The sequence below is a fragment of the Stomoxys calcitrans genome, chromosome 1 (assembly GCF_963082655.1).
Source record: "Stomoxys calcitrans chromosome 1, idStoCalc2.1, whole genome shotgun sequence".
In the NCBI taxonomy this organism is placed as follows: domain Eukaryota; kingdom Metazoa; phylum Arthropoda; class Insecta; order Diptera; family Muscidae; genus Stomoxys; species Stomoxys calcitrans.
The window spans coordinates 67,583,386-67,599,509 of NC_081552.1; the positions used below are offsets into that span (position 1 = coordinate 67,583,386).

The 16,124-nt window shown below is 39.6% G+C and overlaps 1 protein-coding gene across 1 annotated transcript in view; it reads left to right on the forward strand.

Annotated features, from left to right (window-relative positions):
* LOC106093055 (tuberin) overlaps positions 1–16,124 on the forward strand; it is a 121,279-nt gene that overhangs the window by 80,057 nt on the left and 25,098 nt on the right. Inside the window, exons 6-10 of the mRNA XM_059362508.1 lie at positions 9,562–9,712; positions 9,819–10,552; positions 10,608–10,884; positions 10,941–11,366; positions 11,450–11,649. Of these exons, the coding sequence (XP_059218491.1) occupies positions 9,562–9,712; positions 9,819–10,552; positions 10,608–10,884; positions 10,941–11,366; positions 11,450–11,649 (1,788 nt within the window). The remainder of the gene's footprint in view (positions 1–9,561; positions 9,713–9,818; positions 10,553–10,607; positions 10,885–10,940; positions 11,367–11,449; positions 11,650–16,124) is intronic.

Here is a 16,124-nt window from a genome sequence, read left to right on the forward strand (position 1 = left end):
ACACTGAGGCGGCAGCCCTTGCCGATGAAGGACTCCATCGGGTAAATCCGGTCAATACCAAAGGCCTACACAAAACCATTCATAGTGACTGCTTTTGCTGAACTCGTGAACGCTGAAGCCACATGTTGTTGTATTTCAAGTCTACTGAAGAACGAGACACGGTAGACAGAGTTAAAGGCACAAGTTGCTGATAAGTAGATAATTTTGAAAAACAACCCCCATTCAGTGCTTGGTAGTATTTTTATCTCGTATTCAACGGCGCAACAGTGAGATATGAGAAATAACTCGCTGCGCACTGAATCGCACTGAAATGAACAAATCGTTGTTGTGTCTGTCTCATATAAACAAACCTATATGCTACCCATGTTTTGTCAAACCAAGCACGTTGAGTTTCTACGAATTTCGTACTACAAAAGCAGACGACAAGAAAAATACTTTGTCTGAAGCAAAATGTACCCGAATACATGCATTATACAACGTGCTCTTACTAAAATCTGAATCAATCTCTCTTTTTGCATTCACCTATCTCGTTGTCTTCGTGCCTTGTAATCTCTTTAACTCAATTGCCTCATACAATGTTGTATTTTTAAACGAAGAGTTCAACCGGGCTGGTTTTGTGACTTTTAGGTTTGACCGAGGAACATCTGTCAAAGCATTTGTGTATTCTACACGTCCGTCCTTTTTATTACAGAGTTTTTTGGCTAATACTAAATCGGGCGCTATATTTCTCGATCCCTCTGATGGTGCAGAAACTGAGACTTTTTTCGCCACTCTCTTTAGTTTGACAACAGGCGGGCAAGTGTTGACACCTGATCGCACAGAGAGGGGAATGATATTTTTGATTCCGCCGTTGGTGGAGGAGCTCCGACGTTTAAAGCCGACTCGACTACAGGCGGAGGAGTATCGGCCAAAGATGTTCCATAGAGGGGAAGCGAACTAAGGAGTTGAAAAATGTTTTCCATCTCTGGATATATCCTCTCATGTTGAGAACCTCACTCTAGTTGACTCTAATTCAGGGCTGTCAGATTTGCAAATTATCTTCGAAAATAGGCCATTACCTGATATCAACCGATCGTCTGATTTAACTTCTTCAGTTCACAAAAGGCATATTTTTTGCGGGATTCGGCTAAAAAAGTGTACTGAGAGTTATAAGGGACCAGTTTTATATAATTGTCACAGATACATGTCTTCTGATTAAATTTATTTTTCTCTTTTAAAGCCTATCTTGACCCTATATATACTCCCTATTACTCCAAAGAAGTAATTTGGACATAGCTGCCATGAATATCGAACGTGTAGACTTCTTGAGTTCATTTGACACTTTGTTTTTGACTATATCTGCCGTAAATATGGTCATAGTGAGATCACATAACATGTATTTTTTACCCGGGTTAAAAAATATCCATTATGGGTTCTACCTTTAAGAACTATGTACTTATATTTTTATGTTAAAACAAATAAATTTTTAAAACTGAAGTTCCGAAAATACCAATCTTTTTCCTGAATAGTGCTGATTTTTTCCAAATTAATCCAGAAGCCCTGTTCTAATTAGTCCTCTCTATCTCTCTCTGCATGAGGTCGAGCTTGCTCTAAACGACAAACTTTTGTAGGTAACAGCAAGCCCGTTGATAGACATCGCCTGCTTTCTTGACCTCCGACATGTTTATATCTCGCAGGTGACCTTTACTTAACATATCGAGTTCCCATGCACTTTGGTTTCCATCCTGACAACAGAAATGGGAGTAGCTGGGATGATAGTTGTCTGCGTCCGGAACGAGATAACTATAAGCACCCCACAGGCTAGAACATTATGATCCGATATGTATTGTGTTCATCGTTGTCAGAAGAAGGAGGCCACCGTAGCGCAGCGGTTATCATGTCCACCTATGACCCTGAACGACTGTGTTCGAATCCTGGCGAGAACATCAGAAAAAATGTTTAGCGGTGGTTATCCCCTCCTAATGCTGGCGACATTTGTGTGGTACTTTGTCATATAAAAACTTCTTCCCAAAGAGTGTCGCACTGCGTCACGCTGTTCGGACTCGACTATAAATAGGAGGCGCCTTATCAATGAGCTTAACCTTGAATCGAACAGCACTTATTGATATGTGACAGGTTTGTCCCAGTTCGCCTCTGTTCCCTAATAGAATGTTCATGGGCAAATTTGCATTTTGTATTTTCAACATTTCATTGAAATTTTGTCTTTAGAAAAAGTTTCATTGAAATTTTGTCTTCCCGAGTAAGGAAAGTTGATATGGTGAGATCAGATATAACTGGTTCCGAAAAATGGTTATATGTAATTGGATCTAATTGTATCCAATTAGATCTAATTGGATACAACCTGATACAATAAGATACAATTGTATCTGGAATTTGTCCGAGATATAACCAGATCCAATTATGTATAATAATATCTAATTGGATCTTAAATAAAAAAAAAATGCTGTTGTTATACCCACCACCGAAGGATGGGGGTATATCCATTTTGTCATTCCGTTTGCAACACATCAAAATATCCATTTCCGACTCTATAAAGTATATATATTCTTGATCAGCATAAAAATCTAAGACAATCTAGACATGTCCGTCCGTCTGTCTGTTGAAATCACGCTACAGTCTTCAAAAATAAAGATATTGAGCTGACATTTTGCACAGATTCTTTTTTGTCCATAAGCAGGTTAAGTTCGAAGATGGGCTATATCGGACTGTATCTTGATATAGCCCCCATATAGACCGATCCTCCGATTTAGGGTCTTAGACCCATAAAAGCCACATTTATTATCCGATTTTACTGAAATTTAAGACAGTGAGTTGTGTTAGGCCCCTCGACATCCTTCGTCAATTTGGTCCAGATCGGCCCAGATTTGGATATAGCTGCCATGTAGACCGATACTCCGATTTAGGGTCTTAGGCCCATAAAAGCCACATTTATTATCCGATTTTGCTGAAATTTGGGACAGTGAGTTATGTTAGGCTCCTCGACATCTTTCATTAATTTGGCCCAGATAGGTCCAGATTTGGATATAGCTGCCATATGGACCAATCTCTCGATTTAAGGTTTTTTGCCCATAAAAGGCGCATTTATTATCCGATGCCGCCGAAATTTGGGACAGTGAGTTATGTTTGGCCCTTCGACATCCTTCGTCAATTTGGCTCAGATCGGTCCAGGTTGGATATATCTGTCATATGGACCGATCCTCCAATTTAGAGTCGTAGGCCCATAAAAGGCGCATTTGTTGTCCGATGTCGCCGAAATTTGGGACATTGAGTTAGGTTAAACCCCTTGACATAGTTCTGCATTATGGCACAGATCGGTCAAGATTTGGATATAGCTGCCACATAGACCGATCTCTCGGTTTTAGGGCCAGGAAAAGGGTATTTATCATCCGATGTCGCCGCAATTTGGGACAGTGAGTTGTGTTAGGCCCTTCGACATCCTTCTTAAATTTCACTAAGATCGGTCCAGATTTGGATATAGCTGCCATATAGACCAATATCTCGATTTAAAGTCTTGGCCCCAAAAAAGACCCATTTATAATCCGATTTAACTGAAATTTGACACATTGACTTATGTTAGGCTTTTCGATATCCATGTTGTATATGGTTCAGATCGGTTTATTTTTAGATAAAGGTACTAAAAAGACCAGTATTTTGTTATACATAATTGAACAATAACTTGTACTTATTAGTATTTGGTCCAAATCGGATCATATTTCGATATAACTGCTATGGGACATAAGGTATGCAATTTTCACTGGATTTTGATGAGAGGTGGTTTACATATATACCCGAGGTGGTGGGTATCCAAAGTTCGGCCCGGCCGAACTTCACGCCTTTTTACATGTTTTTTGTTTACTATACATGTTGTTGTTTTTAGTTAAACTTTTATTTTAACCATTTTTATACCCTCCACCATAGGATGGGGGTATACTAATTTCGTCATTCTGTTTGTTACGCCTCGAAATATGCGTCTAAGACCCCATAAATCGTAATGACATTTTATGTCGATGTAGCCATGTCCGTCCGTCTGCCTGTCGAAAGTATGCTCACTTTCGAAGGAGTAAAGCTAGCCGCTTGAAATTTTGCACAAATACTTTTTATTAGTGTAGGTCGGTTGGTATTGTAAATGGGCCAAATCGGTTCATGTTTTGATATAGCTGCCATATAAACCGATCTTGGGTCTTGACTTCTTGAGCCTCTAGAGGGCGCAATTCTTATCCGATTTTATTGAAATTTTGCACGTAGCGTTTTGGTATCACTTCCAACAACTACACTAAGTATGGTTTTAATCGGTCCAGCTATATCAAAATAGCTGCCATATAAACCGATCTTGGGTCTTGACTTCTTGAGCCTCTAGAGGTCGCAATTCTCGTCCGATTTTATTGAAATTTTGCACGTAGTATTTTGGTAGCACTTCCAACAACTACGCTAAGTATGGTTTTAATCGGTCCATGCTTTGATATAGCTGCCATATAAACCGATCTTGGGTCTTGACTTCTTGAGCCTCTAGAGGGCGCAAGTTTCGTCCGATTTAACTGAAATTTTGTACGTAGTGTTTTGGTATCACTTTCAACAAATGTGGTAAGTATGATTCAAATCGGATCATAATCTGGTATAGCTGTCATATAAACCGATCTTGGATCTTGACTTCTTGAGCCAATAGAGCGCGCAATTCTCATCCGACTGGCTGAAATTTTGCATGAGGTGTTTTGTTATAACTTCCAATAACTGTGCTAAGTATGGCGCAAATCGGTATAGAACCTGATATAGCTGCCATATAAACCGATCTGGGATCTTGACTTCTCGAGCCTCTAAAGGTCGCAATTATTATCCGATTTGCCTGAAATTTTGTACAACGTCTTCTCTCATGACCTTCAACATACGTGTCTAATATGGTCTGAATCGATCAATAGCTTGATACAGCTCCCATATAAACCTATCTCCCGATTTTGCTTCTTGAGCCCCTACAAGGCGCAATTTTTATCCGAATGGACTGAAATATTACAGAATGACTTCTACAATGTTCAGCATTTAGTTATGGTCCGAATCGGACTATAACTTGATATAGCTCCAATAGCATAACAGTTATAATTCAATATTTTATGTTTGTCTAAAGAGAGATACCGCGCATAGAACTTGACAAATGCCATCAATGGTGGAGGGTATATAAGATTCGGCCCGGCCGAAGTGGGGTTTGAACATGGGTCTTCTCGTTTGCTAGTCAGTTGCGATCACTCAGCCAACCACTTGCTTATAATGTGCGTGGCTTAAGGTAAACAAATACAATTGTCTTAGAACAAACAGCGCCAAACAGTGGGCCAAACGGCAAAATGTTTTATGCCATCGTGTACCGTTAATGAGATATGCATTATATAATTTTAAAATATCGACATTCTGAATTGGGTTTTTCAGTGTTTTTTTTAATAACTCCATAAATTTTTAAGCTTTATACTTCAAATTTCACACAAATTGTGTCAGTATATGAGTGCATAGTATAAAAAAGAATAATGTCTACATATTTAGCGGTTTAAAATTGCTATTGTTTTCAATCAGCATAAAAATCTAAGACAATCTAGACATGTCCGTCCGTCTGTCTGTTGAAATCACGCTACAGTCTTCAAAAATAAAGATATTGAGCTGACATTTTGCACAGATTCTTTTTTGTCCATAAGCAGGTTAAGTTCGAAGATGGGCTATATCGGACTGTATCTTGATATAGCCCCCATATAGACCGATCCTCCGATTTAGGGTCTTAGACCCATAAAAGCCACATTTATTATCCGATTTTACTGAAATTTAAGACAGTGAGTTGTGTTAGGCCCCTCGACATCCTTCGTCAATTTGGTCCAGATCGGCCCAGATTTGGATATAGCTGCCATGTAGACCGATACTCCGATTTAGGGTCTTAGGCCCATAAAAGCCACATTTATTATCCGATTTTGCTGAAATTTGGGACAGTGAGTTATGTTAGGCTCCTCGACATCTTTCATTAATTTGGCCCAGATAGGTCCAGATTTGGATATAGCTGCCATATGGACCAATCTCTCGATTTAAGGTTTTTTGCCCATAAAAGGCGCATTTATTATCCGATGCCGCCGAAATTTGGGACAGTGAGTTATGTTTGGCCCTTCGACATCCTTCGTCAATTTGGCTCAGATCGGTCCAGGTTGGATATATCTGTCATATGGACCGATCCTCCAATTTAGAGTCGTAGGCCCATAAAAGGCGCATTTGTTGTCCGATGTCGCCGAAATTTGGGACATTGAGTTAGGTTAAACCCCTTGACATAGTTCTGCATTATGGCACAGATCGGTCAAGATTTGGATATAGCTGCCACATAGACCGATCTCTCGGTTTTAGGGCCAGGAAAAGGGTATTTATCATCCGATGTCGCCGCAATTTGGGACAGTGAGTTGTGTTAGGCCCTTCGACATCCTTCTTAAATTTCACTAAGATCGGTCCAGATTTGGATATAGCTGCCATATAGACCAATATCTCGATTTAAAGTCTTGGCCCCAAAAAAGACCCATTTATAATCCGATTTAACTGAAATTTGACACATTGACTTATGTTAGGCTTTTCGATATCCATGTTGTATATGGTTCAGATCGGTTTATTTTTAGATAAAGGTACTAAAAAGACCAGTATTTTGTTATACATAATTGAACAATAACTTGTACTTATTAGTATTTGGTCCAAATCGGATCATATTTCGATATAACTGCTATGGGACATAAGGTATGCAATTTTCACTGGATTTTGATGAGAGGTGGTTTACATATATACCCGAGGTGGTGGGTATCCAAAGTTCGGCCCGGCCGAACTTCACGCCTTTTTACATGTTTTTTGTTTACTATACATGTTGTTGTTTTTAGTTAAACTTTTATTTTAACCATTTTTATACCCTCCACCATAGGATGGGGGTATACTAATTTCGTCATTCTGTTTGTTACGCCTCGAAATATGCGTCTAAGACCCCATAAATCGTAATGACATTTTATGTCGATGTAGCCATGTCCGTCCGTCTGCCTGTCGAAAGTATGCTCACTTTCGAAGGAGTAAAGCTAGCCGCTTGAAATTTTGCACAAATACTTTTTATTAGTGTAGGTCGGTTGGTATTGTAAATGGGCCAAATCGGTTCATGTTTTGATATAGCTGCCATATAAACCGATCTTGGGTCTTGACTTCTTGAGCCTCTAGAGGGCGCAATTCTTATCCGATTTTATTGAAATTTTGCACGTAGCGTTTTGGTATCACTTCCAACAACTACACTAAGTATGGTTTTAATCGGTCCAGCTATATCAAAATAGCTGCCATATAAACCGATCTTGGGTCTTGACTTCTTGAGCCTCTAGAGGTCGCAATTCTCGTCCGATTTTATTGAAATTTTGCACGTAGTATTTTGGTAGCACTTCCAACAACTACGCTAAGTATGGTTTTAATCGGTCCATGCTTTGATATAGCTGCCATATAAACCGATCTTGGGTCTTGACTTCTTGAGCCTCTAGAGGGCGCAAGTTTCGTCCGATTTAACTGAAATTTTGTACGTAGTGTTTTGGTATCACTTTCAACAAATGTGGTAAGTATGATTCAAATCGGATCATAATCTGGTATAGCTGTCATATAAACCGATCTTGGATCTTGACTTCTTGAGCCAATAGAGCGCGCAATTCTCATCCGACTGGCTGAAATTTTGCATGAGGTGTTTTGTTATAACTTCCAATAACTGTGCTAAGTATGGCGCAAATCGGTATAGAACCTGATATAGCTGCCATATAAACCGATCTGGGATCTTGACTTCTCGAGCCTCTAAAGGTCGCAATTATTATCCGATTTGCCTGAAATTTTGTACAACGTCTTCTCTCATGACCTTCAACATACGTGTCTAATATGGTCTGAATCGATCAATAGCTTGATACAGCTCCCATATAAACCTATCTCCCGATTTAGCTTCTTGAGCCCCTACAAGGCGCAATTTTTATCCGAATGGACTGAAATATTACAGAATGACTTCTACAATGTTCAGCATTTAGTTATGGTCCGAATCGGACTATAACTTGATATAGCTCCAATAGCATAACAGTTATAATTCAATATTTTATGTTTGTCTAAAGAGAGATACCGCGCATAGAACTTGACAAATGCCATCAATGGTGGAGGGTATATAAGATTCGGCCCGGCCGAAGTGGGGTTTGAACATGGGTCTTCTCGTTTGCTAGTCAGTTGCGATCACTCAGCCAACCACTTGCTTATAATGTGCGTGGCTTAAGGTAAACAAATACAATTGTCTTAGAACAAACAGCGCCAAACAGTGGGCCAAACGGCAAAATGTTTTATGCCATCGTGTACCGTTAATGAGATATGCATTATATAATTTTAAAATATCGACATTCTGAATTGGGTTTTTCAGTGTTTTTTTTAATAACTCCATAAATTTTTAAGCTTTATACTTCAAATTTCACACAAATTGTGTCAGTATATGAGTGCATAGTATAAAAAAGAATAATGTCTACATATTTAGCGGTTTAAAATTGCTATTGTTTTCAACAAGCAAATTTGTTTTCAAAAATTTGCAAAAATTTTCGAAAAATATACTCGCATTTCTTTCAAGTTTTCGCAATCTTTGGCCATAAAAGCATAATTTATTTCCATTTTCATAAAGAAGAGGTATAAAGAAAAATTTTTAATGTCATTTTTTTCATTTTGATATCAAACACCCCGTTATCTTAAGATCAATATGGCTATTTTTTTTTAACAAATTTCAAAAGTTTCACAATTAAAAAGAAATTCTACGGGGATTTTTTCACTTTTTTGAACTTCAATTAAAGCTTGAAATGTTTCCAATAATTTAAGGTATGGCTAGATATATCTATATCTATATACTAGATAAAATCGATTTTCAAGTAGTATTATATTCATTATCTTTAGAAAAAATTTCATTGCAATTTTTCTTTAGAAAAAAATTCATTCCAATTTTGTCTTTTTAGAGAAAATTTTAAAAGTATTTTATTGAAATTTTGTTAAAAAAAAAATGTTTTTAAATTTTGTTTTCAGAAAGGATTTGATTGAAGTGTTTTTTTAGTTTTGAAGTTGGCTTTTGAAAAAGTTTATATTTGAAATATTTGATTGAAATGTTGTCTTTAGAAATATTTAATTGAAATTTTGTCTTTAGAAATATTTAATTGAAATTTTGTCTTTAGAGAAAATTTTGTCTTTAGAAAATCTTTTATAGAAATGTCTTTTTTAAAGAAAATTTCTTCTTTCGTCTTTATAAACAATCTCATTTAGAAACATAAGCTTGGAAAGTTTTTATTTAGAAAAATGTTGGAAAATAATCTTTAAAATTTTCTCTTCAATAATTTTCTTTGAATTGAATCTTGCTTTTAAAAATATCCCTGATATTTTGTGTTTATACCTATATAAGAACCGATTTCCATTGTACACATATTCAGTTCATGATCTGGTGAATTTTTGGAACAATTTTTCTAATAAAAGCTGAATTTATGAATTATTTTTCATCTGAAATTCAATTTGAAACTCTATTTTTTTCTCTTTCTTTAGGCTCTGGACAGTCGCCATCTATGTGTCACCTATGAAGTTATAGTAGGGATTTATATTTTGATTGGAAAATATAAATCCGAACTACCCGAAATCATTTGGGATCGTATATGTGATATAATGTCAGCTGTAGAAAGTAACATGGAAGTTTATGGTAAGTTAGAGAAACTTCGGGAAACTTAAGCTGAACGATATAGAAAAACCATTTCGTTTTTATCCCAAACGTATGATTTTCCTTCCAAATTTCTATGCGTTTACAGGCAAAGTTTCTGGCGACACTGAGGGCGTCACCCATCTCAAAAATCATTTCCACGAAAATATCAACTGCATTGAAAAGCTGCTGCAAGATGAAAAAACCAAAATTCTTGCCAATTATGATCGTATTTATGATCTCATAGAGCGCGTGGCCGAGAGCCGTCCCGAATCTTCTGTGTTAATGTTGATCGACTATCGCTCTTCGAAAATTACAGCCACACGTCCGGAATGGCTGCAGTTATTGAACTCATTTGTTCAGCGTTTCTATAAAATGTCCAGTACACCCATACGCATAAAAGTCATCCAAAGTTTGGTGAATATAATGGATTTGAATCGTTCCTGTTATGAGGAGGAGATTTTGGAGCGAGTGGTGTTGCCTTTGTTTTCGCAAGTTTGCAATGAAACAGATGTGCAGTTAAGATGTACTGTGGCCAATGCTTTGATCGAATTCGCCCGTCACTGTGATACTAAACGCTGTGGTGAACTTTTAGATTTGCTAGAGAAAATCATTAATCGTCCTTACGAACAATTTAAACTTAATGGTCAGGAGATTAAAAGCGAGCAGGATATACAAGATGTGGTGGCCGCGGTGGATGGTCTTATCGAAGTATTTTTGGTGAAATTGTATCGCTTGCCCTCATGCCATGCCATTAAGATATTCAATATATTGGTGGCTCACTTGGAGCAGAATTATAATACACCAAAGGTTTTCGAACAGGCCAATATTGTGCGATACAAGGTAGGAAAAGGGAGGGTTTTAATTGAACTTTAATTTGATTTTTGTGTTGTTTAAGATATTCTCCTGGATGTTAAAGGCTCGTGCCAATGCCTTGTACCACATAGGCTATCCCGATCCCTTAAATAATGACAACATTAAGTACAGCTATTATCTGGGCATAGATTCCAGCCTTCCTGCTGCCCATGAAATATCCACCCTTCATCATCAGCAACGCCATCAATTGATGACACAACTCTCGGCCCATGATGCCAGTGTACCAAATCCACATTTTACCACCATATCCATAAAGAGGGCTTGCGAAATGATTGTTAAATGTTTGGATAAGGACAGAGGTTGGATGAAGCAACAATCAGTGTTTATTCACATTTATCGATTTTATTTCCTTTAGATTATCAAATTTTCCAATTGGTTATCAAGGAGCTGCCTAAAATAATGCAAAATAAAGCTTTGATACAGGGCAATGATATCGAATCATTAGCTGCTGCCTTATTTAAAATTATCTTCGAAAGTAATAAAACCCTGCATGTCACCTACAAGTCTAGTATCGATGAGCTAAATTCATTGGTATTGCCAGCCATAGCTTCATTGGTTATTTATCATAAATTTATACAGCCTTCGAATCAATATAAAATCATTGATGTTCTCAAAATGGGCATACTATCGGGCATAGCTAATATTTGTATCAATACCATGACAACCATCATATTGGAAATGCCAGAGGCCTTAATGCGCAAATTGCCAGATATTTTATTGCAAATGTCAAAGATGTCCGATAAACCTACAGTGTCAATATCTGTTTTGGAATTTTTATCTAGTAAGTGTTTAAGTCTAAATTCAAAGAAAAAAATCTCCTTGGACTAAATCGGTGCTTTCTTTTTGTGTGTTTTTTTTTTTTAGTTTTGAGTCGTTTGCCCAATGATTTGTTTACCAATTTCACACCACGTCAATATATGTATGTCTTTGCAATTTCCTTAGCTTATACCAAACCTCATCGCTATGATCATTATACGGTGTCTTTGGCTCATCATGTAATAGCCGGTTGGTTTCTGAAATGTAAATTGGAATTGCGTAAAAATTGTGTTAAATATATAATATCGGTAAGTACTATTCCCGGCAATTGCAAATTTGATGTTGGAAGATCTGTCTGTTCTTCGTAAAATAGACATTTTTTGGGTAATAAATTAGCATAAATGAAAACCAATTTTTTTATACAAAATCAGAAAAAACTAAGTTCAGTTAATCGAAATTGGCAGATACCCACTAAACTAGTGCTAACGCAAAGTCTGGAAGAAGATTTATATGTTGCCAGCGTCAAAAAATGAATCTGTATGAACCCTATTTCACTATAAAAGTTATTGGCGTCTCTAAATAACCAATGGCCTCCATGTTCCCGCGGCGATCGGTCCTTTGCACCGGAACGAGCTTGCTCACCTATAAGAGCTAGACGAGCATCGCCACCTCCACATATAAACAAGTGACTACAATAACAACAACACTTATCCTTAATTAGTTATCAGATTCGGAAGATTCTTCTCCCATAGACCTTTCATTTGAGTAAAATAGTCCCTGCTTTTCTACATGTACGTTTAAGAGTATTTTTATTTTGGGGAGGGAGTTGGTTCCAAATGGTTGGTTTGGTTGAAACGACGATGTGGATATAAATCTGTCTTTTCTTCCGCTCTTTTCCTTATTTCCATTGACAATTTTTTGAGTCAGACTTCGACTCCGATCTACTCATTTGCGGATGTCAGCAACCTCTGTCATTCATTTGCTTTCGACCCTAGGCCAAGGATACGAGAGATTGAAGACAGGAGGGGGCTGCTGGCCATTTCAGTAGATTTAAATGCACGTAAGAACCAGTGCTGTTTGTTGTCACATAAACCTTTCACTAACCCTTTACTATCGTCGGAGTTGATGTGGATCTGTCAGATTCTCTGAATAAGCTATGAATGAAGATACAATGTGATGTCTGTTGGTCAAAACATTCATTCGAAGTTTCGAAAACAGCATTCAAGTGCTTGGGCTTTCTTAAGCGGTGCAAGAAGTGTTTCACTTTCTTTGCTCTTCTCAATATCTTTACAATCTTCATCTGGGCAAAAATGGAATATAAGTCCCATGTATGGGCGGGGGCTCCAAAATCGCCTTTGAAGCTACTTTACAGGGTTCAGAGGAGAGGTATGATGTTGATCGACGTTGATAAGGTATCCAACTCTATCGTTTCCCTTGAGCATCGTCGAAATGTTGGCAGCGTGATGCTGTTTTATCAATACTCTCATGGTAATTGCTCTGCATAGATAAGTCTTCTTAAACCTGAGCTAAGGAGTTTCACCAGGGACACGAGATTTTCTAGGAAAGCATACCAGTTTGTGATCGATTGGCCAATTAACTGAAACCTGCAGTACAGTAAAAACTCGTGTTTCGTCGGAACAATACGAATGTGGTATCGACTTTCGGCAAATATCGTTCCTACTATTAACGACCTCTAGGACAATCCTATGACAGCCGGTTGTACGCACCGGATTGAACCCATGCAGTTCTTCAACGGCAAGGGTTCAGTGTATAACACACTGCTACAACAACAACAACCTCTAGAAATATGAAACAAATGTGAATAAACATTACTCCCTCTTCACCCAATCCCATGGCAGCCGGTTTTACGTACCGGATTGACCCGATGGAATCCTTAATCGGCAAGGGCTGCTGGCGCAGTGTAAAACACACAGCTACGACAGCAACAACCCTCTTTCCCCCTCCGACTTCTGATTTTCCATTCGCAAACGCAATGCACAGCGTGTATAGGGGACATTCCCTGCGTGTTGGTTAACTATAAAAAAACTCAGCGCCATGATACTATTAACACACACCAGCTTGCACAGTTGTCACGGTTAGAATGTGCTACGTAAGGATCGCTCAAAGAATGAAGGTGGGGGATTGGCCTTCGTGATACACCATTCCGTGCAATATAGACTTATCTCGCCTGCACATGGCGCTAGTGACCCCTACATGGAATGCATGGGGATAGCAGTCAGTTCCGGTACTGCCGAGATAGAGCTATACAACGTGTATATACCGCCGATTGCTAGCTGTGTCCCGATTAATGGCCAGGCTTACAACTCCGACATAAGTGGGTTGCTATCTGGCCACAATCGTCTGCTTCTAGGGGACTTTAATGTGCATCACACTTCATGGCATTCTCCCTTAGGTAACGACCAGCGTGGCATAGCTTTGGCAGAGCAGATTGAAAGCTTCACGTTTTGCACGGTAAATGAGGATGCCCCCACTAGGATTACTAGGAGGTGTAGCGGCTCGCCAGACATCTCCATTGCATTCCCTGATCTCCTGAGTGACGTATTCTGGCAAGCCGTCATCTCTTTATGGTCAGACCACCTCCCCATAATTCACACCATCGACCGACCACCCGACTTCATAACCTCTGAGCGCCGGACGTTTATCAATCATAAGAAGGCCGATTGGGCTGGCTTCAGAGAGTATACCAATCGCCGCTTCAGTGAACTGCCATCCCTCTCTGATGTGCTAGTGGCCGAGAGGAAATTCCGAGACATCATTAACGCAGTAGCCGCTTGCTTTATACCAGCCGGTCGAATACCCCAAGAGCGGTCCAATTTCCCGGCACAAGCCGTGGTACTCGCAGACGGGCGTGATGGGATTCGTGGTATGGACCCCGCTAACCCCAGAATCAGCGAGCTGAATCTGGAAATAAACAGGGTAGTCAACGAACATAAGCGGAATTTGTGGCTGGAACACTTGGAGCAATGTAACTTAGGAACCGGTGTAGGCAAATTGTGGTCTACTGTTAAGTCACTCTCGAACCCCGGCAGACGGCATAAGAGGACCTCAATCACTTTTGGCGAAATAACCGTGATTGATCCGAACAGATGCGCCAGGTTGTTCAACCGTCAATTTATTGTGCATCCCGAGAGAGACAGGGTAATCCATCCGAGCCGATGAACAGCATCACAATTTACCGTGGGCAAAGTTACGAATGTCATCCGTGGGGCCAAATCATCTAAGGCGTTGGGCCCCGACGGAATCTCTACATTGATGTTGAAGAATCTGGATTCACCTGGAGTTGAGTACCTTACCGCTGTCCTCAACCTGTCTTTGAACACTCTTATAGTTCCCGATGTCTGGAAAATGGGCAGAGTGATCCCGCTACTGAAGCCTGGAAAAGACCCGAGATTGGGGGAGTCGTACAGACCGATCTCCCTTCTCTCATAGTGGCAAAGACGCTTGAGGCATTACTCCTCCCGAGCCTCGTAGGAGAATTTCCATTCGCCGGGCATCAACATGGGTTTCGAAAACTGCATAGCACAACAACAGCTTTGCATCCCATCACCGCACACATTTACCGTGGCTTAAATCAGCCCAGACCATGTGATAGAACGGTCCTCGTGGCACTGGACCTATCGAAGGCATTCGACACATTCAGCTATGCCAAATTATTCGAGAACATAGCCAACACGTCCCTCCAGCCAGATCTGAAACGATGGGTGGCGAATTATCTGTGTGGTCGCCAGTCACTTGTGGAATTTAGGGATAAGAAGTCGAAGCAACGTAGAGTGAAACAGGGAGTTCCCCAAGGCGGGGTGATATCTCCGGCACTGTTTAACCTCTACCTATCCTCCATTCCACCCCCACCAGACGGCATAGAGATCGTATCATAAGTGGACGATTGTACGATCATGGCATCAGGCCCCCCAACCATTGATGACATCTGCGATAGGTTGAACGTCTACCTCAACGAACTCGCCTCATATTTCGCTGCAAGAAATCTGAAGATATCCGCCACCAAATCTTCAGCCACATTGTTCACTACAAATACGCGTGAGGTGAATACTGAGCTGACTGTGATGGTTAATGGAGAAATGATTCCGACCATCAAGTGTCCCAGGTTCAGCGCTACAAGAGAGAACCTCTAGATCAAGCGGAATATCAAGCAAGTCTAAACAACATTCATGCAGACACGGTAGTAGATGCGGTAAATGGCTACCGGGTGAATGTAGTCCTTGGAGAAAGACCGCCTCCCCTTGCAGCAGAAGAAATCGACCTCCCCCGGCAAACCAGAGTAGTTCTGGCTCAATTATGTTTCTACAGATGCAGCCGCCTCAACTTCTACAGAGCAAGGATCGATCGATTTTTAAGGCCTATTGAAGGGTATAGGTTTCCTAATATAAATATTAGATTCGTACTCTATTAATAAATACTTTTTATACCCTCCACCATAGGATCAGGGTATACTAATTTCGTCACTTTGTTTGAAACACCTCGAAATATGCGTCTAAGACCCCATAAAGTATTTATATTCTTGATCGCCATGACATTTTAAGTCGATCTAGCCACGTCCGTCCGTCTGTCTGTCGAAAGCACGCTAAATTTCGAAGGAGTAAAGTTGGGATTGTAAATGGGCCAAATTGGTCCATGTTTTGATATAGCTGCCATATAAACCGATCTTGGGTCTTGACTTCTTGAGCATCTAGAGGAGCAATTCTCGTCCGATTTGACTGAAATTCTGCACGTGGTTTTTTGGTATCACCTCCAACAACTGTGCTAA